The sequence below is a fragment of the Venustampulla echinocandica genome (assembly GCF_003357145.1).
Source record: "Venustampulla echinocandica strain BP 5553 chromosome Unknown scaffold_0, whole genome shotgun sequence".
Classification (NCBI taxonomy): Eukaryota; Fungi; Ascomycota; class Leotiomycetes; order Helotiales; family Pleuroascaceae; genus Venustampulla; species Venustampulla echinocandica.
In genome coordinates, this window is record NW_022474205.1 from 3,770,252 (window position 1) to 3,791,654 (window position 21,403).

The 21,403-nt window shown below is 47.1% G+C and overlaps 8 protein-coding genes across 8 annotated transcripts; 3 read left to right on the forward strand and 5 right to left on the reverse strand.

Annotated features, from left to right (window-relative positions):
• Window positions 1–2,854: 2,854 nt before the first annotated feature.
• BP5553_01176 (putative CAAX prenyl protease 1) lies at window positions 2,855–4,383 on the forward strand (the record flags this gene model as incomplete). Its single annotated transcript, XM_032009799.1, has 4 exons — window positions 2,855–2,869; window positions 2,928–3,110; window positions 3,164–3,910; window positions 3,961–4,383. 4 exons carry the CDS (start codon window positions 2,855–2,857, stop codon window positions 4,381–4,383), a joined length of 1,368 nt encoding a protein of 455 aa, XP_031873853.1.
• Window positions 4,384–4,464: 81 nt separating this feature from the next.
• On the reverse strand, window positions 4,465–5,109 carry BP5553_01177 (uncharacterized protein; the record flags this gene model as incomplete). The annotated part of the gene is made up of 1 exon (XM_032009800.1): window positions 4,465–5,109. One exon carries the CDS (start codon window positions 5,107–5,109, stop codon window positions 4,465–4,467), a length of 645 nt encoding a protein of 214 aa, XP_031873854.1.
• Window positions 5,110–6,670: 1,561 nt separating this feature from the next.
• BP5553_01178 (uncharacterized protein) lies at window positions 6,671–7,323 on the forward strand (the record flags this gene model as incomplete). The annotated part of the gene is made up of 3 exons (XM_032009801.1): window positions 6,671–6,813; window positions 6,883–7,092; window positions 7,143–7,323. The coding sequence occupies 3 exons, from the start codon at window positions 6,671–6,673 to the stop codon at window positions 7,321–7,323; spliced, it is 534 nt and encodes a 177-aa protein (XP_031873855.1).
• Window positions 7,324–8,775: 1,452 nt separating this feature from the next.
• BP5553_01179 (putative u6 snrna-associated sm-like protein lsm5) lies at window positions 8,776–9,302 on the reverse strand (the record flags this gene model as incomplete). The annotated part of the gene is made up of 6 exons (XM_032009802.1): window positions 8,776–8,817; window positions 8,866–8,929; window positions 8,985–9,012; window positions 9,065–9,103; window positions 9,171–9,227; window positions 9,278–9,302. 6 exons carry the CDS (start codon window positions 9,300–9,302, stop codon window positions 8,776–8,778), a joined length of 255 nt encoding a protein of 84 aa, XP_031873856.1.
• Window positions 9,303–9,920: 618 nt separating this feature from the next.
• On the forward strand, window positions 9,921–11,489 carry BP5553_01180 (uncharacterized protein; the record flags this gene model as incomplete). The annotated part of the gene is made up of 2 exons (XM_032009803.1): window positions 9,921–9,943; window positions 10,007–11,489. 2 exons carry the CDS (start codon window positions 9,921–9,923, stop codon window positions 11,487–11,489), a joined length of 1,506 nt encoding a protein of 501 aa, XP_031873857.1.
• A 783-nt stretch (window positions 11,490–12,272) lies between these two features.
• BP5553_01181 (Uncharacterized protein) lies at window positions 12,273–14,525 on the reverse strand (the record flags this gene model as incomplete). The annotated part of the gene is made up of 5 exons (XM_032009804.1): window positions 12,273–13,330; window positions 13,381–13,746; window positions 13,943–14,120; window positions 14,221–14,422; window positions 14,473–14,525. The coding sequence occupies 5 exons, from the start codon at window positions 14,523–14,525 to the stop codon at window positions 12,273–12,275; spliced, it is 1,857 nt and encodes a 618-aa protein (XP_031873858.1).
• A 1,693-nt stretch (window positions 14,526–16,218) lies between these two features.
• Window positions 16,219–17,316, reverse strand: BP5553_01182 (Protein TOXD; the record flags this gene model as incomplete). Its single annotated transcript, XM_032009805.1, has 2 exons — window positions 16,219–17,153; window positions 17,205–17,316. The coding sequence occupies 2 exons, from the start codon at window positions 17,314–17,316 to the stop codon at window positions 16,219–16,221; spliced, it is 1,047 nt and encodes a 348-aa protein (XP_031873859.1).
• Window positions 17,317–18,064: 748 nt separating this feature from the next.
• BP5553_01183 (LuxS metallohydrolase) lies at window positions 18,065–21,204 on the reverse strand (the record flags this gene model as incomplete). The annotated part of the gene is made up of 2 exons (XM_032009806.1): window positions 18,065–20,867; window positions 20,915–21,204. The coding sequence occupies 2 exons, from the start codon at window positions 21,202–21,204 to the stop codon at window positions 18,065–18,067; spliced, it is 3,093 nt and encodes a 1,030-aa protein (XP_031873860.1).
• Between the last annotated feature and the right edge of the window lie 199 nt (window positions 21,205–21,403).

The following is a 21,403-nucleotide window of genomic DNA, read 5'->3' on the forward strand; positions in this document are numbered from 1 at the left end:
CTACGTCTAACCTTAAACTTTCGTGTAATATTGAAGTCACTTATTGCAAACTTTTTGGTTTATAAGATAAGCTCCATCATAGGTAAACCACAAGTTGAAGGCGCGTCCATTCCACATGTGCTCAATTAGCCCAAGCTTCCTAACCTGATACTCTGGATTTGGAATTTTGTGATATCACTCTCTGCTAGCTGCCATATATTTATGGGCCGCTCTTACAGGAGCCTTCACGCAACAACGTTGTAGGAGGTTAGCCATGTATTATCATGAGAAATAGGACGAATGCGCCCGTGGTGAGTACCAAGTCCATTCAGCATTCAAGAAGTCTAATAATATGATAATATCTACGAAATGGTTGTCATTATTAGCCAAGACTGGGTCGTCCAGTAAATAACTACCCGAGCTATTGAGAACCCCTTACTATGTAAAAGTACCTGGGTTGTTCTCACCATATCATCTGAAGTGACGCTCAATTAGCTTTCGGAACGGAGGGTATCAACTGTAGAATATTACTTGACGTTGATTGTTGTCAGTTAAGATGGGAGAAGTATCTTATACCTCGGGGAACGTCACCATGACAATATTCGTTACCAGTAGCTAACTTTGGCAGAATGTTAGTCAAATAAATGTCTAAAACAATGGTAGGACAATCTACGAAGGGAGCGGGAGCCCTAAAGACAGGAATGCGGCTATCATTAAGATATTCATGGTCGTAGCCTTTATTACCAAAGACTAATAAATAGAAAGAGATCAAACTAATGAGTTAGCGTGTTGGGGTGTTAGATATATACTGCATTGCTTATAGAACTATGTAGCCCTTAAACCCTCCTGAATTTGAGGCTGCTAATCTAGACAAGTCTGGAAAAAGTGAGGCTGCAAGAAGATGGCTAGTGACTAGACAATTAGCCATTCCGAGAAACTTTCCTTCTCAGGATAGACACCCTTCATATTGGAGCTTAGTGAGCTCTCTTGCTTGGTGGTCGCCAATCTTGTAGTTCGCCAACGGGAACTTAGGGCGCGCTACTTTAGCGCCTTCGAATTATCATTTACCTATCTCCCATCAATGCCATCTTCCCTTAATTAAGCTAATATTCTCCCAATCAAGCTCATCTTCTTCCCATCAAGCCGCTCAAGTCAGCCGACAATGGAAGGTTTTTACTTCCCTAGCCCAGATCGAATCGCCCTCTTAACGAGCCTCCAAGATGCGATGGGCGATATGCCACCGTATCCTCCGTATCTGACCGAAATCGAGGTATTCGCGACCTAAATACCTCAATTTCGGTCAGATATCGAGGCCTGGGCTACACGAAACCTGACACCGAAAAACAATCAACCCGGGGCTCATCTACCAATGTCTCGCCATCCACCACCTTAAAGAGAAACAGGACCGTCGATTCACCCAGTAGTTGACCACTTACCAAGAGGCAGAAGACGATCGAATCACCCGGAGGCATGGTAGCTAGTTCATCAAAATTACCTCGAAGCCCAGCAGCCGCAGCCTTGGTAAGCTTGAAGTTCACAACACACTGCTTCTTAAACTTATATATTATAGGCTAAACAACGAGACAGTAATTGTTGTGTGCTTACTAAAGTCTCATCTGTTGATGTAACACATATCTATCCGCACTACTCAGTGAAAATTTTAAAAGAGGATAGCTTTGGGGCGCGGAACGCGTTTTGGGACAACCTGAACGTATTTTGGCCAAAGGAGAAAGTTGCTGCTTGGCAAGTATATCTGTTCCCAAGAGGCCTATCTAAATTAGGGACCGAAAGAGTTGATAACCTTATAACGGTATCGAAGAACGTACACGACTTGTGGAACTGGGGGGCAATTGCCCTTAAACTGATATCTGTACACGGTAAAACTGCCTTGAAAGACCAGTTTTTCTGGTAAAAGAAACAAACCGACATGAAATCAGCAATGAGTCTCTTGACTATACCTCATTCTACCAAGGACCTCGTTGATAACAGGGGAGCCTTCGCGTACGGCGAAACTGCACTAAGTCGCGGAGGAGTCCTAATCAAGTCCGTCGATTTCATTGAACTTCAAACCGACGATGCAATAGAGAAATCGCTACTAAATTTCGAACAAAGCGAGATTATTCCTAGAACCAGGCCCCGTGGCCTAGGCCTCACTATCTGACCGAACTTGAGGCATTCAAATCGCGCGAATATCCCAATTTCGGTCAGATACTGCACGCCGACTATCTAGGTTGCGTAGAAACAGTATAGAAGCTCGATATCAGAGTAATATATGGGTGATGGCCGTGGGTGCCTGATATTTCTAGCGGAAAGAGATTTGCACCAAATTCGCCCAATGATGCGCTAATGGATGAGCCGAAAGAGTTGTTGGAAGACCAGCTACTTCGTACTACATTCAGTCTCTCCTGCACAATGGCAGCAGGTCAGTAGCGTAAGCCAAAGTAATATATCAACAATAGAACAGTAATAAACTTTTATAAATAAAATCCCTGATTGATGCGATGCGCGTGGAGCTGACCTCGAGCCAAACCACCGTAGGGGCAAATATCTATCTTCACGATATATATATTATACCACATATCATACTGAATATTTATTTTGATTCTCTGTTTGATATTTGCTATCGACGATCGGGAGAGTTGAACAACAGAATACGCTGTGGTATCCTGAATGGGGTATTGAGGTGAAAGAGCTTCAGGAGGTCTCCTGGCTAGGTACCTATGTTGGCCTCAGGCGAACAGCAACCTTGAGCGCTTATTCAACTAGGGCGGAGGACACATCTATCTGCAGGAGGGGCCTTAATCTTCATCCATTGTAACAAATAACGGGTTTCCCGTGAACAGCTAATTCACAGAATCGCTTTTAGGACTGCAAGATGGATATCCTTCAGGTACAGTTCCACCCTAAATTTCCGGTTCCATTTCCCGACAAGTCCTAATATGCTTTAGCGCCTCGCTCGTTTCCTCGACCGGCCATTGTTTCCCTGGAAGAAGCTCATCGTCGGCTTCTCCATCGGGCAATTCGTTTTCGAGAGTTTCCTCTCTCTGCGACAGTATCAGGTCCTGAAACAGACTCGTCCGCCCAAAGTGCTCAAGAACGAGGTCTCGCAAGAAGTGTTCGACAAAAGTCAGGTACGCGCCGGCGGGAACCCTTTGTAGTACAGACGCATACTGATCCTCGACAGGCATACGGGCGAGCGAAGGCAAAGTACGGTTTCATCAGCGGTCTCTATGGTCAAATCCAAAATACGGCATTCATCTACTTCGACGTTCTCCCGAAACTCTGGAGCCTAACTGGATCATGGCTTCTCTCATACGCTCCGGCTCGCTTCAGCGGCGAGATATCTCACTCGATCGTCTTTGTCCTCAGCTTTATAGTCATACAGCAAATCATCTCGCTCCCAACATCGATTTACCATACTTTCGTTTTGGAAGAGAAATTCGGATTTAACAAGCAGACGCCTAAGCTCTTCATCACCGATATGTTGAAGTCGCAGATGTTGACTTTTGTCCTGGCTCCTCCCATCCTCGCCGGATTCTTGTCCATTGTCCAGAAGACAGGCAACCAGTTCTTCTACTACCTCTGGCTATTTGGTGCAGGTCTACAGGTCTTTATGATTACAGTTTATCCGATTGCCATCTTGCCATTGTTCAACAAGCTTTCCCCTCTGCAACCTGGTGACTTGAAGGACGGTGTTGAGGCACTGGCTGAGCGGTTGAAGTTCCCTCTTCACGAACTCTATGTTATTGATGGAAGCAAGAGAAGTGCACACAGCAACGCATATTTCTTTGGCTTGCCCTGGAAAAAGCACATCGTCATCTACGACACTCTGATCGAGAAGAGCGAGACACAAGAGGTCGTTGCGGTTCTCGCACACGAACTCGGCCACTGGAGCTTGGGACATACCACAAAATTGTTTGGAATTTCACAAGTGAGATCTATGCCAATGCTTGAAAACCCAGTTGCTAACCAAATTCTTAGGCTCATTTCTTCTACATCTTCGCTCTTTTCTCTGTATTTATTAACAACCGCTCCCTCTACGAATCCTTCGGTTTCCACAACCAATTCCCTATCATAATCGGCTTCATCCTCTTTTCCGATGCTCTCGCACCAATGGACACAGTCATCAAGCTCCTGATGAACATCCTCAGCAGAAAATTCGAATTTGAAGCTGACGAATTCGCACAAAATCTGGGCTACTCGACCGAGCTTGCCCGCTCTTTGATCAAGCTTCAGATCCAAAATCTAAGCACAATGGATGCTGATTGGATATATGCAAGCTACCATTTCTCCCACCCAATTTTATCGGAGAGACTTGGTGCTCTAGGATGGATCGATGAAAAGGCCGTCGTTCCAGAGGAGAAGGCGAAGGCGACGAAGGCCAGCGGGAGAGATGAATTGTAGACTATAGTGTTATCAAAATAGACCGCGATGTTCCCCCGGCGCTTGTTATGCCGTTTCGATATTAATGAATCGTAGAATTGGTCACTCTGCAGCCTTCTTTGACTTATTTGCCGCTTCTTTTCTCTTCTGCTCCTTTTCTTTCTTGAGCTTGTCGTTTCTCGCGGCTTTCTCTCGTTTTCTAGCTTCCTTATCCTTGGGTGTCTTCGTGCTTTGTGTGAGCTCTCCGTCGGGCTTATGCTCCGTCTTGAGCTTCTTTGCTTTAGGGGCGTCTAATTCCTCCTCATCCTGCTCCTCGCCCTGCTCCTCGTCAGGCACTGAGTTCGGAACCCCTTCCTGTGCAACCCCAGTCTGCCTCGGACCAATACCGCCTTCCTCAACACTCTGCTCCCTTTGATACTCGTCCAAGTCCTGCCAGCCCTCAGCTTCACCCTCGCCCTCGGGGTTTTTAGGGGTTTCCACCGCAATTGCATCTGCATCCTCGGCCTCCAGCTCTAGCGTCGGCGCAAGCCATTCCCCTTTTAACCCGGCTTCTATCCGCTGTAGATTATGTATCGTAACACTAGAGGCACTGGATCCTGCGGTGGGTCCAGAGGGCTCAAGTTTGGCGTTTGGGAGAAGATAGGGCAAGGTGTTGGTCTTCTCGAGGTAGGTCGAGAGGAATTTAAGTGCAATTTCTGGAGAGACGGGTATTGAGGCGATGGAACGGTGGGGTGGAAAGGCGGACATGGTTTTGGATAATAGATTATGGATCGGGATGTTCAATTGGGGTTCATGAGCGCATGTGTATCAGTATGAGTTCTGAAGGAGAGCTTTCGGCAGGGCTTCTGATTTTGCGATTGTTGAAGCTTCGGATCAATTCCAGAATTTTTTGGGAGGAGCGGGTTTTGACCGCTAGCGCAATTTTGCGTTGTCTCATTCAAACAGCAAGCTTTACAGAGTATACACGACAACGACGACCAAGCCCAATTCCGGTTTCAAGCAAGCAAAATGTTTTGTCTTCGATTATCTCGAGGACTTAATGCCCTGTCCAACCGCGCAAGTGCCTCAAGAATAACGCAAAATGTGACGCTTAAACAGTCGTCCGCAAGGTAAATCCTAACCAGCACCTCACAAACCTCAGAGAACTAGCTAACGCTCCTCCTCCCTTCCTCGCAGGACCTTCACATCTCTCACACCCATTCGTCCGAGCATTTTCCCTTCGTCGTCCCCGTCGCGCGCGTTCACAAATCCGATCCCGGTCTCGACATGCCCAGCCACAGAATTGCCTTTAGATGTCTCGATTTTACCTTTCAAGATGTCAGCACATCCCGCCATGCAATCAATGCAGATTCGTTGTGCGCCGAGAAATACATTTAGTCCGAGTCATTTTGTGAGGAAGAGGCGGCATGGGTTCCTTAACAGACAGAGGAGCAGGACCGGCCGTATGATACTGAAGCGGAGAAGGGCGAAGAAGAGGAGTACTTTGAGTCACTAAGGGAAGGTTCTGTGTATGGTGTTGGATGGGAGGAGATACGGGGAAGACATTGTATAAATTGGGCGTTGGGAGGATGTGGGGTTGTGTATGATTACAAGAAGAAGCGGGATGAACGATATACCGGAATCTCTGTGTTTAAGTCAAACCTCAGGGACAAACTCCTTTCCGGTTTGTAGGTATTCTCTACCAGTTTGCTATGGAAAGAATAAAACATGTCTTTAGCCTTCCTCGGAAGCCCAAGTGGGCCTATTCGCCATGGTCCTTATCTTCTATTTCACATCTCAACAACGTCTGTATGTGATGAGAAAAGGCAACGATACAAATGGATTGACCCACCATAATTCCGACTATTTATGGGCTTGATATGATCTATATAAATCTCGGTGGAAAACGGAAGTCTGATCGACTCTATAGGGCATGGCCATTACTCATTAATCTCTCGATTTTATAGTTCCTTCTAGTTCCTACCAATCTTTCCATAATTGACTATTTAAGGGAGTATAACCACGGGGGTTTCATCTGAAGATCTATAGTGCGAACTAGCTGTGCAGCGCTCCTGCCTCCTGCCTTGTCCTTCCATTTCAAACTTGAAGGAACATAAATAGGAAGCTGCGTTCTGACTACACCCATCCATAAAAACAATTCCGCCCCATTACTCTCCTTTCTTCCTTCAACATCAAACATTCAGCATTGCTTCATCAAACATCAGCCTTAATATCGGACTCTGTTAGTATACCGCTTGGACTTCATTTGCTTCCAAAGCATCGTTGACTACCTTCATATCACATACCACCCAATTGCTCAAGATTCATAATGCAGCTCTTAAAAGTACTCGCATTTTCGGCGATTGCAGCGAGCTTTGGCTCCTGCCTACCAACGAATGGTACCAAGGTTGCTGTCCCGTGGAAGATTACCAGCATCATCATCGAGAATACTATCGATGGCGTGGGCGGCATGTAAGTCTGCTCATTCTCTTCTACCAATTTAATATTTTCTATCTCTGAGGACTAACATTGCCGTGGTAGCTGGAGCTTCGAAATCGCCGATACCCCAACACCCGCCCCTCAAGGATTCAACACAAGCTGTCATTACTATAACCCCGATGTCACGAAATTTGCCGTCGATGGCAACCCGATTGACCAACCTTGCGAAGATGCAAACGTTAGGTTCAGCATGTTCCAACTCTATGGTGACTTCACCTTGAGTGTCCATCACACCTGGGGGGATTGTTCGATGTAAGCCGTGTTCTTTTATTTGATGAAAATCGCTAACGCAGGATTGATAGTGGCGATGTTGGGGAGGAAACCAATGAAATGCCTTGCACGGACTTTGGCTCCTTTACCTTTAGCATCGACGAGGTTTTAGGACAACAATCTGACTCCGAGAACAACTTCGGCCAATATGGCCATTTCTTCCGGGACGCTGTCATTGTCTACCCTCAACGACAGGTTCCAAGTAACATGTGAAATCGTGTCGATTCTTTCTGCGATCATTCTGTTGGCAGAATTAGGACAGCACTTGGGACATCAAGCTAGTGGCACTAGCATATTGGTTTGCGAGCGTAGGTGTTAGCTGAAACGTTGTTTGTCTTCTTTTTTTATTGCGAACTCATAGGGGAACTTTCAAGCTGCAATTGGTCTTATGCAGGAGGTGGATGGCTCTGTCTGCACCCAGGCTTGTAGGGCTCTGCCGTACATGAGCTGTACCTCTTAGTAGTATCATCGATAGACGAGGAAGGGTAGTAGAATAAATTCCCCTTGACCCTCTAGAGATATCAGAACGGATAATGTACTTCCGTTTCTGTTTACGATTTCCTTTGCCTCGGTGTTAGCAGCATATCACAGACTGGACCTGGACCAGAGTGTATATGTGCCTACATATTCTCGATAACAACGAGTGGAAGTGTTAGCCAGTTAGAAGTTAGAACAGATACAGCCAAGCACCTAGGAGCCTTAACGGCCTCCAGCCGTGGTTAATTCTAAATAAGTGGTTAGACTTAGAATCTCCCACATATAGTGGGGGATTGGGTGATAATCAGCTTAGATAGATTCATTCTAGAAGTAAAGTTTGGAACAATATCCAAGTGTTAGTGCATTATATACGGCTTGGCGTATGTAGTTACCTACCTAGGTACCTAGTAGGTAAGGTATAGACTAACCTTCGCTACAAGTACGAGCAACCTGCCCCCCTTTTCTTACCTTAAAGTAGCAACTCGGGGCGCTTAACCGTTCTCGAGCTGACGATCTTGCTATCTTACTGCTACACCATTCTCTAACTTTCTTATGCCTTCTATCTACTTTCTAATGACCTGTTGCGTTTAAAGCTACCTTATATTCATAGGGGCTTTCTCGCCTGCCTTACTCAGTATACCATTGAAAATTATACGTTCCACCGTGCTCAAGTAGTAATAGAAGCCGCCAATATCGTAGCCCGACAAGCGATTCTGAATGAGAATGAGAGTAACCAAAATTTGCAAGCCGCGGCTATTGCAGTTGATGGAGCTGTTCGCGCGCAGGGCCCGGACCTTGTATGAGTAACCCATATTCTCCTTGGAGAAGTGTCAGGATTCGAGACACATTCGAATTTCAATATCCTTAATTCTGGCTAACTACAACATCCAGTTACAAAATAAGCTTATAGAAGGATAAAGTCAATAACAAATAAACGTCCTGTTGCTTTCTAATTATTATTTGATGTTGCTACGAATTCGGACACCCCTGGTGAACCTAGCCGTAGCCTGATCACCTGCCATAATCGAACAGACTTCGGTACGGAAATTCATAGCTGGATAGGCACGAAAACTACAAATTTGACTAAACTGGTTATTTTAGTTTGCTATTGAATTTTCCTTGAAAGCAACCAACCACTCCCTACGCCTCCTCCGGCCATTTCATGCAAGAGCAACCTCAACACATTCATCACGAACTTGCTGCCACTGGGCCTTCACCACCAGGTATTAACTGTCAGAGTGTCAGACAGTCTCAATTATCATATATGATGCATCTTACCATGCAGATGTTGTTCCCATTAAGGAGTATCTTTGAGAGTTTGGTGTGGTTTCCAGAGTAGTCGCTGCAAACGTTGTAAGCATCGCCATTAGCACCCAAAGTCTTCATAGGCGTCTTACAACTCAGTTACGTCTTCAAGCACCATATCTATAGTTTGATTAGATAACATTAACAATGGTGGAAATTCCTATGCACTTACTGACGTAGTCGTCAAACCCGAGTAAGGTGCCGCTAAACTCTGCAAGAGAACAGATTAACAATGCTGCTGTTATGCGTTATGGAGTGACCAAGTGAGGGCAACATACCCTTTTCGCCTTTCATAACGACCCAGATCTTTGATCCCACGCACTTATCGATCAATTCTAGTTTGGGTATTAGCAGGAATCCGGTCATACAAGACGGCAGAACAAACCGAGGGGAAGTAATTGAGATGCCATGATAAGCCGTGCAGAGTCGATCCTAGGAGTAGCTGTTAGTTGAAAGGGTTTAATGGCGACGTTATATATCTAATAGTATCGAGACCCCAAGGCCTCTATGTGTGCTAATCATATCATATCTGACTGGGGAGCCCGTTCCACGAACAGATAGATCAGTGCAAACACGTGAGACCGAATAGCACGAATATAATGCCATGTACAAAGAGAGAACACTCACAAAGAAGAGGTTGAGTTTCAGAGTGAATAGTATTCAGAAGGGCAACCAACATTCGGAGATGTGGTATGATACTTTGGGACGTTGAGTTGTTGGACGCACTTCTTCGATATTTGTTGCCTTCTTGTCGTTGTCGAAGTTCAGGTTCCCGAGTTTGCTCGGTTTGCACCGGCCTCGAACCCGACCGAGACAGACCGACAACAGCAGCACAGCCAAACTCACGTCGCGTCTGCTTTGCTTTCGCCGTCACCACCAAGGATACCGTCATGCTCCCAAGTCACCATGGAGCATCAACGCTGGGCAAGACGCTTCGACGACCTGTTTGCAACGCAATAACCTTCGAGAACCATTTGAATTCATACTTCCTTTCTTTTGTATCCGCCACTTTAACCACGACGCGTGCAATGATGAAAGGCAGACGGGCTATGTAGGTTTTTCTTTGCTATTAGCACTGCCTATCATACCAGTACTAATATTCCTTTTCGAATAGCTCCAATGCTGCTCGACCTAGGATGTTGCCTACCCAGCATAAAGCATGGCATCCAAGTCGCGGAATCGTATTCAAGCCCAGCCCGGGAGCTGGCTCACCTCGACGGAATACAAGTTCTCTTGCGGGAGTAGAACAGGAATTGCTGTCACGGTCGGATACAGAATACTATTATGTTCCGGAACCCGCAACGGTTTCTACACTGGCGGAGGCCCAAAAGCTGGAACAGACTCGGCCTGGTGTCGACAATTCAGCAGATACTCCCCCGGTGATTCCGAACATCCAAGACGATGCATTTCAAGATCAAAAATACGCTGTACTTCCCGAACAAGTCTCTCCTTGGAAAATGACAGAAGAACTCTTTCGAGCTGCCAAAAATGCCCCTGCCGAATCCCCAAGTTCGTACTGGTCTCATACTCTATATCGTGGGCCGACGCTGGATAAAAATGGGAACCCAACGAAAGTAACAGTCCATTACTGCACGAGTAAGAATACAACCGAACGCGTGCTGAAGAACTATTTCGAGGATGTGAAGGTTATCGGGTTCGATATCGAATGGCTCCACAATGCCCATAAGAGTTTAGGACCGAAGAAGCATGTATCCTTGATACAGATCGCGAGCGAAGACCGGATTGCACTCTTTCATATTGCCCTCTTCACCGGAACTGATAAAAAGGACCTCGTTGCCCCGTCTCTGAAGAGGATCTTGGAGGATCCAGGGGTGACTAAAGTTGGCGTAGCCATCAAAGGGGACTGCACACGGATAAAGAACAATCTCGACATAGAATCGAAAGGATTATTCGAGCTCAGCCATCTCTACAAGCTTGTGAAGTTTTCCGAGTCGAAAGAGTTCAAACAAATTAACAAGAAGCTCATCTCGCTCGCTATCCAGGTGCAAGAGCATCTCCACCTCCCGATATTCAAAGGCGGCGATGTCAGGTCCAGTGATTGGAGTAAGGCTCTCAATCTTGCCCAAATCCGCTACGCTGCGTCCGACTCGTACGCTGGAATCCATCTCTACCAAACCATGGAAATGAAGCGTAAAGCTCTGGATCCAACTCCGCCTTGTCCGTATCATGCCGAACTAAACATACCTATCCGCACTGCCGAAGGAATTGAGATACCAACAGATGAAGCAACTGAAGAAGTGGAAGCCGGAGAGCTCGAGATGCCTGCACCAGCTAATCGGAAAACTAGCAAGCAAACTCCATATGTGCCTCCCAAGGATTCGGATCTTGAAGATACGAACTTCGAAGATCCTAAGCTTCCATCGTCGTCAATATCAAACCATCCTTACATCCATCCCACAACTTGGTCCCGAGAGTCTAATGCCAACAGCGATTTTATGACTGTCATCAAATCCGAGTCAACGCGTGCCGAAGGCCAGATCGGAAGTGACTCTTCAAAGTCCATTGCCAACCCTTGGAATCCTACCTCGTCCATGATATCATCCCCTAAAGTCGCAAACCAGCGTTTAGATAGATGAAAACTTGACCGCGGCATCGATATCCTTCTATCTGACTACGTTGCATCCGATGCCAGGAAAACCAGTAGATATACCATGCGATCAACTTTACGCTGTCTAACCCCGCTAGCGCCTTGTGGAAAACCAAAGCCTTCCGCTAGACAGTGCTCCTAAGGCCTGATGAAGGGCTAGGGGTTAATAGGTGGCAGGGCGAGGAAAACGTTAGGGAATGGGAGACGAGACGACAGGATAGAAGAAATTCTTACTGGCTCAAATTGTGAGGCGACGACATACTACACTATTTTGTAGTCAACGGATTATTGGGCATTTAGATGGTGCGGTAATTTAGACGGCGTTGATGTGACATACACACATTCATACCTAGGTGCTTGGTAGATACGTACATCGTACATGGGAAGGCAGACACGCACATAGAATATGCAATGGTAACCTCGAGCCAACGACTACAAGTGGACATGTCGGACATATGGGAAGAAAGGAGTCAATGTTTGGCCATGATGTATTGATTGGTCAAACGAGTAGCATGTGCATAATGTTAGATGCATCATCGCCACTCTTAAGACAAGTGAGAAACAAGAATAGAATGCAGTGTCTTATAAAAATTATATCCACTAATCTATGTACTTTATCCGAATCAAGGAACGTGTGTATCTATGTACGTGCAAGCTGAACAGCTGAAAAGTAAAACTTCTATCATCAGACATCCCCTCGTATTTTTGAAATACCAAAACAAAATGAAAGTGCACCAAAAATGCGGTGGATTGGGAACCGTAGGCCAAAACCCTACTTCATCCCTAGCAAAGCCTTGGCGCCCGGCTCACTCGCAACGTAAATGACATCGTGTGCGTCCGAGAAGCCATTGAACCGAGTGGCGGAGCACTTCGTATAGGCGCCCATGTTCTCAAAGTAAAGCCAATCGCCTATGTCAAGAGTGTGATCGAAGCGGATGCTCTCGGTGATACGATCAATGCCATCGCATGTCGGGCCCCAGATGGAATATTCGGTTCCACCCCTTGATTCCCGCGAAGCAATCGTGTCGAAACAGAATTGGCGGCCTGATCGGAGAACCTGGGCGATAGGATTCTGATGATCGAACATGATGCTAGAGAAGTTGCCGTAGAGGCCGTCGTTCAAGTAGAGCATATGGCTCTGTTCGGTGGATGGAGGGTCGCTGATCGTGCGCCGAGCAATGACATGGCATGCCAGAGTGAAGGCCGAGGCAACGTAGTACCGCCCTGGTTCACCGATGATCCGGATGTGGCCCGGGATATATTCATCCAATGCTGCGCTCAGAGCGGCAGCCATCTCCTCAAAAGTCTCGCTACAGAATCCCCCGCCGACATCGAGAGTGTGCAACGAGAAACCATGTGCAGCGGCTTGGTCAAAGACCATCCGAGCATCTTGGACCGCCTTCAGGAACGCGAGCGGGTCAGAAGCGCCGGAGCCAACGTGGAAGCTGACGCCTACGACATTGAGCTGCAGCTCCTTAGCAAGAGCAAGAAGTTCGTCAGTTGTGTCCAAAGTAGCTCCAAACTTCAAACTCAAGCGGCACAGGCTCGACGAGTCATCAGTCGAAATGCGGAGGAAGAGCTCTGCATCGGGATAGAGCTTCTTCATCTTATAGAGCTCGTCCGCATTATCAAATGTCATCTGCTTGACTCCTTGGCTGGCAGCGTAGCGGACATAAGAGTTTGTCTTGCAGGGCTGAGCATAGATAATTCGCTCAGGCTCAATGTCCATCTTCAGGACTTGTTCAATCTCTGCCTTGGAAGCACAGTCAAAGCCAGTTCCAAGCTCCCCCAGGAGGCGAATCACTTGGGGGTCAGGGTTACATTTGACGGCTATGTCAGCATTAGCAGCATTCATACGGCCACTGGGACGATGATCTCACCATAGAATGGTCGGACTCTTGGTAGGTTCAACTTCCATCTCATGTGTTGCCGATACACCTCGCCAAGATCCGCTACGAAGAACGCGTCTTCATCGCCGGCCTCGCAGGAGTCATGGTCAATGTCTTCGACTCTCGTCTTCAGAGCATCTTCAATCAATTGTTTGGGAATATTCGCGCCATTGAGCTCGATATACGCACACTTCGAATTTTCGAAGTATGAATCGAGATGTGTTGGGGTGGTTGTAATGGTTTCAGTGGCGGAAGGTGACATATCCTCGAGAACGGTCGAGGATAGTGGATTGTTTGGATTGTTTCGCTTGGGGGTCGTTAGCGCTCTGAAAAGACACGGATAAACAGCATGGAGGACTTACGTATATTCTAGATGCTTGTATTAAGGGGGTCTATATCGATCAGATCCTGTACTGATCTGACGAGGTCGGCTCGACTCTCCCTCGGCGAGAGGAAGAACCTCTAAACCCGTCCTATGCGGCAGCTGAGAGGTTGGGGTCGGGATGGGGCTGTAGTAGGGGGAATCGAACAGAGCGCGCTCAAGATTCCGTACGGATTGCAGCAAAAGGAGGTGGGCGGGTGTTGAGGATGTCCCGGTTGGGTCGTAGGGAGTAATCTTGATCAGATACTAGACTTGCGGCTGCTGGAGCCGTGTTGGGGGGGTTGCCTTTGAGGTGACCAAAGGCAGTCAAAATCGATTCCGAGAATCCTGGATTGTCTAGATGACGTGGCTGTCAGATACAGATGTGAAAATTGCCTCACCGCGATGCACTGGTGGCGGGGCATTGAGCGACGAGGCGGTATACTTCGCAAAGCAGAGGCGAAACTTACCGGTATCGCAGGATTGAGTTGGTGGGTAGGGCTTGGGCCACGAGAGGATGTATCGTTGGCGGCAAGTAGCGCTATGCAGTGTCGATATGGCAAAGAGCTACTCCGGAAAGCTGAAGCTGAAGTTGAAGCTCTAGAAGGGGGCGATGTTGTGAAGTTGGCGGGGGAGAATATGAAAAATTGATGTGGTGGAGGGCAGACGGCGCTAGTACTCTTTAGCCGCGGAGCACCCTGGCAGCTCGAAAACCGCGCAACTCGTCATGCGTGATCAAGACGAAGTAATTGGTGAGCTGGATGAGCTGCGCCATTTTCATTTATTTTTTAGAGCGCATTTTGACAAGAGCGCATTTTACATGTGCGGTTGATATTATATTAACTCTAGAATAACAATAACAAAACCGCTCTATATCCCACCTTCACGCGTTGTTGAGTCTACGAAATACTATGGAGGCGAGTCACCGTGGCCTCCCGTCCTTGTACCTGCATTTCGACGGCAATGACATAGCGAGCGAGCCCTGAGGGCAATAGGACAAGAATAGCGTAATAGTCCCAGTTTTAGGGTTTCAAGTAGCACAGCATGCCTAAATGTCTTAAATGCTTGCGTTATACGCTGTCGCAAGCCACCAGAGCCTATGCAATAGGCATTACGAAACACCATTAGCTACAGTATTAACCCAGTTGTTGAATTCCGACGCAGATCACTTGTGAGGCGACCAATACAGGACAAGAATCCAATCTCAATCTCCTCGAGACTCAACAACACACGTCATACAAGTAGAGTCCTGACAGATACTTGGTACAGTAGTCTCCAACAGGACAGCCTTCTATCCAGAAGCTTCCGTCTTGTTGCCTGTTCCTGAATACCCACAACCTCATCCATTGTGTTCCAAGCACTCCCCCTCTACTTCCGCACTAACTTAGGGATGCCCCATTTGCATGTTCTCTCATCTTTAGTCCGCCATCCCATAACTCAGAGAAAGACAGGTCTGAAATAAGACGGAGATAGCTCTCCTCAAAACACACGGCCGAAGCCAGGTTTCTCAGGAGCCCAGGTTTGATCTCGCGCTAGCCCGTAGGCATGACTTGTGATCTACCAGCGATGGAAAGCACTGGAGACGTTGGAATCTGTTCGTAGCGCTATTTGGTGGACGACACCTCGACAGGTTAAAAAATGATTAGGATTGCGGGTTTCCTCGCAAGTCTAGTTGGTTGTACATTACCTATAAGGCTGACATGCGCAATATCGTGCTCATATCCCAAGCGCATATCATCGTCGCGCGATGTGGTTTTGGTTTCGAAACTGGTCGTCTTTTGTAGGAAATTTGGAGGAAACCGAAATAAATACATCACGTGATACTAGCCTTGGTCGTGTCTAGCAAAATAATTAACGAGCGCGACATGCAAAAACTTACAGCTACAAACCCAAACACTGATTTGTACACGCTGTCTACGCATTCCGAATTGCCCTATCCTTTGTCCGAACGATGCACCAGATATGGCCGCCCTTCCATGGCTATTCAAGAATTTTCCAAAGCTTTTTCGCCTGATCTCTACCAATTTGAGGATAGTATTTGGACTAAAAGTGATCGAGATGAGCCGAAGTTTATGGGTTCTGCAATGGAGGTGGGTCACGAAGAGAAGGTTAGTCTAAGCCCTTAATGGGAAAGAGTTGCTGATACGTCAGTTGACTTCGGATTGAACCGAAGAGTGGGATTGCTTAGGAATGTTGAGAGTCCCAATTGTCAATTTCGGTCTTCTAATGATGAGCGATCTGGTAGCGTTTCAATATTTTATTATTATTTTACCCGGTAAATTGACAGGAAAGGTCGTTAAAATATGCCTTGTCTGCTACGAACGAAGGAGACAGTCCATCTTGCAGGGAAATGAAACAAGCCATCTTCTGGAGTGTTTGTTTGACCGTGAAGACACGCTGTCGCTCAGAGGAAGCCGTTCCTCGACAACTGAAGATATCGGGGGCATTGCCATGTATGCCCGGGCCAGTCACGGAGTTTCTCCAACCCAATAGACCAGCTTTTCGCCGCTAACTTTGCCCTCTTTCATGAATTGCATACCCTCCAAGACTCCTTCCAACCCATCTTTTCCGACTTTGAGCGGGTGGGCCTTGACTTTCCCTTCTGCAATCAACTTTTCCACCAATGGCAACCATATTTTCCCAAACTCCAGATTTTCAGCGCTCGCTGGTATAGGATTGGGACCAAAGTTGAAGTCTTCGCCGATGATTGTATACGCCATGGTCACTGTAGACTGCACGTCTGAACGAGGGCACTGGACCGGCGAAAGAGCTGCATATCTTCCTCCGGCACTGGAAAGTGCTTCACCGCAGAATTCCGCACTTGAATTAGTGGAAATAGTATCGAAGACTAGTGTAAGCTTATCGTGAGTTAATTCACGGATCTTTAATGCCGCACCAGGCTCGGCGTAGTTAAACACAGTGTCAGCACCACGCGCCTTGACGAGGTCGAAATTCCGCGGCGAGCAGGTCGTAATAACAGTGTAACCGGACAACTTGGCAAATTGTATAGCCAGCGTTCCTGTGGCGGTCGACCCACCGTAAATTAAAATTGGAACAGGCTCTGACAGAGGCGTATGAGGCATTGCGAGTTGGAGTGACTGATATAGACCTTGACCGACGGTGCAGATGCCAACACCGAAAGTAGCGGCTTCTTCAAGACTCACGTTCTCAGGTATAGCCATCTGAACGTCACCTTTGGCCACGATATACTCCGCAAAAGAACCATCCTGGTGCTGCACAGTGTTGGCACCGTGAGCAAATCCAGCAATGCGATCTCCTTTCTTAAATGGTCTTGTGACTGCTTTGCCAACTTCCTCCACAATACCAGCGTAGTCGCAGCCGACGAGCGAACCAGGATCAGCCAGATGTTCCACATGCCCCCAATCAGTAGGATTAATTGCCACTGCGGTTATGTTAGCCAAAGAAATAAGACTCTTTTAGGGTTGAATATCACCAGCTATGTTCTTGATGAGAACATAATCGTCGCGTAGAACAGGCACTGGTGCATCAGTTACAACGATTGCCTTCCCAGGCTCTTGAATAATAATAGCCTTTTGAACTGCCATCGTGAAGGTATGTGGATTTTAAAATGATATAGTACGGGTTTACGAAGACGATCATACGAAGGACATTGAGGCGGTATGTCTACTCCATAATTAGGTTTAGAACTATTTGTCATCGTGCTTGATAGGATTATTAATGTCCCTATATACGTTCAACTAGGGACAAAATCGGGCAGGTGAATACTGCGGAGTATCGGGCCGGTCAATAGTCGACTTCAAAAGCACATATATGCTATGCCGAAGGTAATTATAGCTGGCATAGGCGTATAAACTGCTAACTTAGGTTAGCTACCTCACATCAGGAGATAAAGTGGCATTTATTTAGAGACGGTATCCAAAAACACACCAAAAGAGCAACATGGGAGGAACTGACGATGGGTATATAATACATCTCTCAAAAACAACTCCAAACAATCGCCATTTTAAAATGAGTTTTTATTGTATTTCGCGGGGGAAAGGAAAAACTGTATTTATTCCCACGGTTCCAGGAATATGACACCTCAGACAGAACTGGTCTGTGGCGTCATCGAACTAAAAGGGTAGCAACGGCTCTCATTAATATAATGTGGATTCTCTTATAAGGAGGCACATATATTCTTTTCAATAATTTAAATACTACCTAGCAGGAATGTGTTGGTATAACGTTCTATGTAATGTACAGTATATCTATAGTACATAATCCAACGCCGGAAAATGAAATGGAGTGGAATACAGTAACCCACAAAAGTACATATCGACCTTGAGCACTCCGTCACGACCCCGACATTGTTTGTTTAATATCCTCCTCACCTAGGGTCTCCGGCTCGGGCAAGGACGCCATGCCTAGTTCCCTAATATCCCACTCACCATCTACCCAGGTCTTTTTCTCGCCTAGGAAAACCATGTTTCCTTCTTTCTTGGCTAGCGCATCAACAATATATTTTTGAGCAGCTTCTCGGACCTGGTCTTTGGTCACATCTAGCAACTGCTCCCGACGCGTCTGCATCATCTCATCGGAGACACCAGATAAGAAGCGTGTCATGCCTTCATCGCTCACAGACTGAGGCGCATCAACGCTTTGGAAAACAGATAATTTGGCCTCCTCAAGGTCTTGTCCCGTCCATTGTTTTTCAACCGCCCATTGACCAGCATTGCGCATAATGGACATGGTATTCTGCGGGTTAGGATCGCGGTACGAATAGAAGCCGAACACACCATTGATTCCTTTGGAATACGCGCCACCGCCGTATGCACCCCCTTTTTCGCGGATCTCATGGTGCAAGTGTTTGTGAGTTAGAAGTTGTGCCAGTATTTGAAGGGGAGCACCGGCTGGAGATGTATAGGAGACCGTAGGTAGAGCCAAGGCGCCATAGTACACTTGGTACGGTAACGGGAAGAAAGTCTTAGCATTCCGCGAGAGGTCCAGTGTTGGGACCATCGGAGGAGAGGATTGGCCACCAGGCAGAGATGATAGGAATTTTTGAAGTAATACTTCATTCTGCCCAACGCTTTCAGTCCCGCAAGTGAAAGCGGCTCGGAAGGTGTTAGTTCCAGAAAAGGCAAGGTTCTGAATAGCTTTGAGCTTTTCAACGACATCCGATAAACCTTCCGCTTCGGGCCTGGATGCTAAAGATGTGACGAGTTTGACTTGTGAAAGTCCGCTGACCTGCTCTTTTAATCGACCACAATCTGATAGCCCTGACTCGGCGGCGGCCCTGGCATAGACGTGACCAGATGATGCAATATTGTTGACCGCACCATCAGCTGAGCCTTGTAGGAGCTGCCTGATTCGAAGTTGAGCCTCGGCACTATCAAAATCTGTCTCGAGAACCAGTTTCCGCAATAACTGAAACATATCGGGGACGTTGCGATCGAGTGCTGTTCCCGAGAAGCTCATACCCTCTGATGATGACTTGAAATCGAAAGGAGACGGAGAAATATAATATCCCGCACCAACACCGCCAGTCTTTAGTTTGATGAGATCCTCTAGCTGCTCCATAGCCATGTCTTTCGTGCCCAAACGCATTATGCAGTCCGTAAATAGTGGGATAAGGCTTCTAAGCTCCTCTGGCAGATTCTCGAAGGTATTGACAGCCCGAAAATAAGTTAGGCCATTGGTCGGCGCTTCCCGCCACTGAACATTAACGTTATCGATTTTCGAATCCCGTACTTCAACGACCTCCTTTTGCCGAGGAATATCCTTCACATAGACTGTTGGCAAGCAAGAAAGATCTTGGGTGTTGGATTTTCCCTGCTCTACTAGAAGCTCGAGCTCCTGCTTCTCCAACTGCGCACGAGCTTCAGCTTCGCCTCCCGCCTCTTTCGTAACCTTTGCAATCTTGGTGGCAAGTCGACTAGCCTCTTCCTGAACAAGCTCATCCGCATAGGTCGCTGACGGGGTCATTGTAAACGTAAGGGTATTGTCGTTTAAGAGATATTTCTCCAACAATCCCTCCAAGTATCCTCCTTTCGCTAGCTCTGCCTCGAATGCCGCGACAGTGTCATTCCAAGCCAGAGACTCAAACGGGTCAACCCCCTCAAACCAATGAGGCTTGACCCTGTGCATTAGAGTCATGCCAAAATTAGCAGTCTTATGCTTCAGGCTAAGCTCCAGCTGATGAAGGTAGCCATCGATTTTGGACCGGTCAAATCCATTGCTATGAGCGACTTGGAAGGTTTTGTGAATGGCCGCCTTAACTTTTGGCACATCGGCTTCTTTGACGCCAGTAAGCCCAATAGAGAACATCCCGATTCGCCCAGAATTGTCGAAACCGCTGTTTGGACTCCACTCAGTCCCTAGGCCGGCCTCAATCAAATTTCGATATAATGGGGAACCATATCCGTCCATGAGCAACGCCGACAACAGGCCAAGCGAAAATGTCTCGAGAATATTGGTTGTATCCCCCATCAACCATGAAGTTGAAGTTTTATATTGCATTTCCTTATCCATCAGCGGATCGATTGGTCCAGGCACCTTCACATACTGGGGCCCACCACTAAGATCAATAGGCCGCCGAATGTCCAGATCCCCTTGGATCCGAGTGAAAGCACTCAGTTGAGTATTAACATCCTTTAGATGATCCTCAAGAGGCATATCGCCATAAGTGAAGACCTTGGCATTGCTGGGGTGGTAGTGCTCAGCGTGGAATTTCTTCAGTTGCTCATATGTCAAATCTGTGATCTTCTGGGGATCCCCTCCAGAATTGTTGATCGCCGGGAAGATGTGGTCCTGGAACTTTATATAATATAGGTACCCAGCGTCTGACATCTGTCCCTTCATCTCATTATACACCACGCCTTTGAATACAAGCTTCGAATCAACTGCCTTAGCAGAATCACCAGCCGCAGCAACCGTGGGATTTTCAGGTCCAATCCTCCATCCTTCTTGCGTAAAATCGCTTTGCTTGAGTAGCGGGTGTAATGTCGCATCGAGATAAACGGACATCAAGTTCTTGAAATCCTGCTCGTTTGTAGTGGCAAATGGGTAGAAGGTGTGGTCAGACGCAGTGAAGGCATTCATGAAATTCGAGAGCGTTCGTGGCAACATCTTGAAGAATGGGTCCCGTATAGGATACCTATAGTCACTTAGCACAGCTCGTTCTAAAATAGGACTTTTAATTACTTTTCGCTTCCACATAACGTTGTATGCTCGAGGATATGGGGCACGCCTGTGTCATCTGGCGGGTTCGTCTTGAATCCGATGGAAAACACATTGTTCTTGTCTTCTCGGGCTACATGTAGGTAGTCTGCGCCGGTCTTGTCGTGTTGTAGATGCAGGGCCGTCAACTCTAACTCGGGCACATGCTTGGAGCGGAGGAGAGTAAAGCCATGAATTTTGTCTCCTGGCTTGGGGTATTTTGACAGTTCCGTAACCCCCTTCCGGAGAGCTCCTTTGGACGCGTTGCGCAACATGCTGTGCTGAGTTCTTACCCTTAGGAAGACCCAGGAGCATCAAAGAAATAAGCCCCGTCGGAAGTGAGGACGAGGGCAAGAAATAATAAATCTACCTATGTCGGCTCAAGGCAAGTTTGGAGGCGAGGCAGAGTCGGCGTCGGCATTCTGAGCCTCGCCTAAAGCACGAAATGGACAAGTCCACAGTATACTAAGGTAC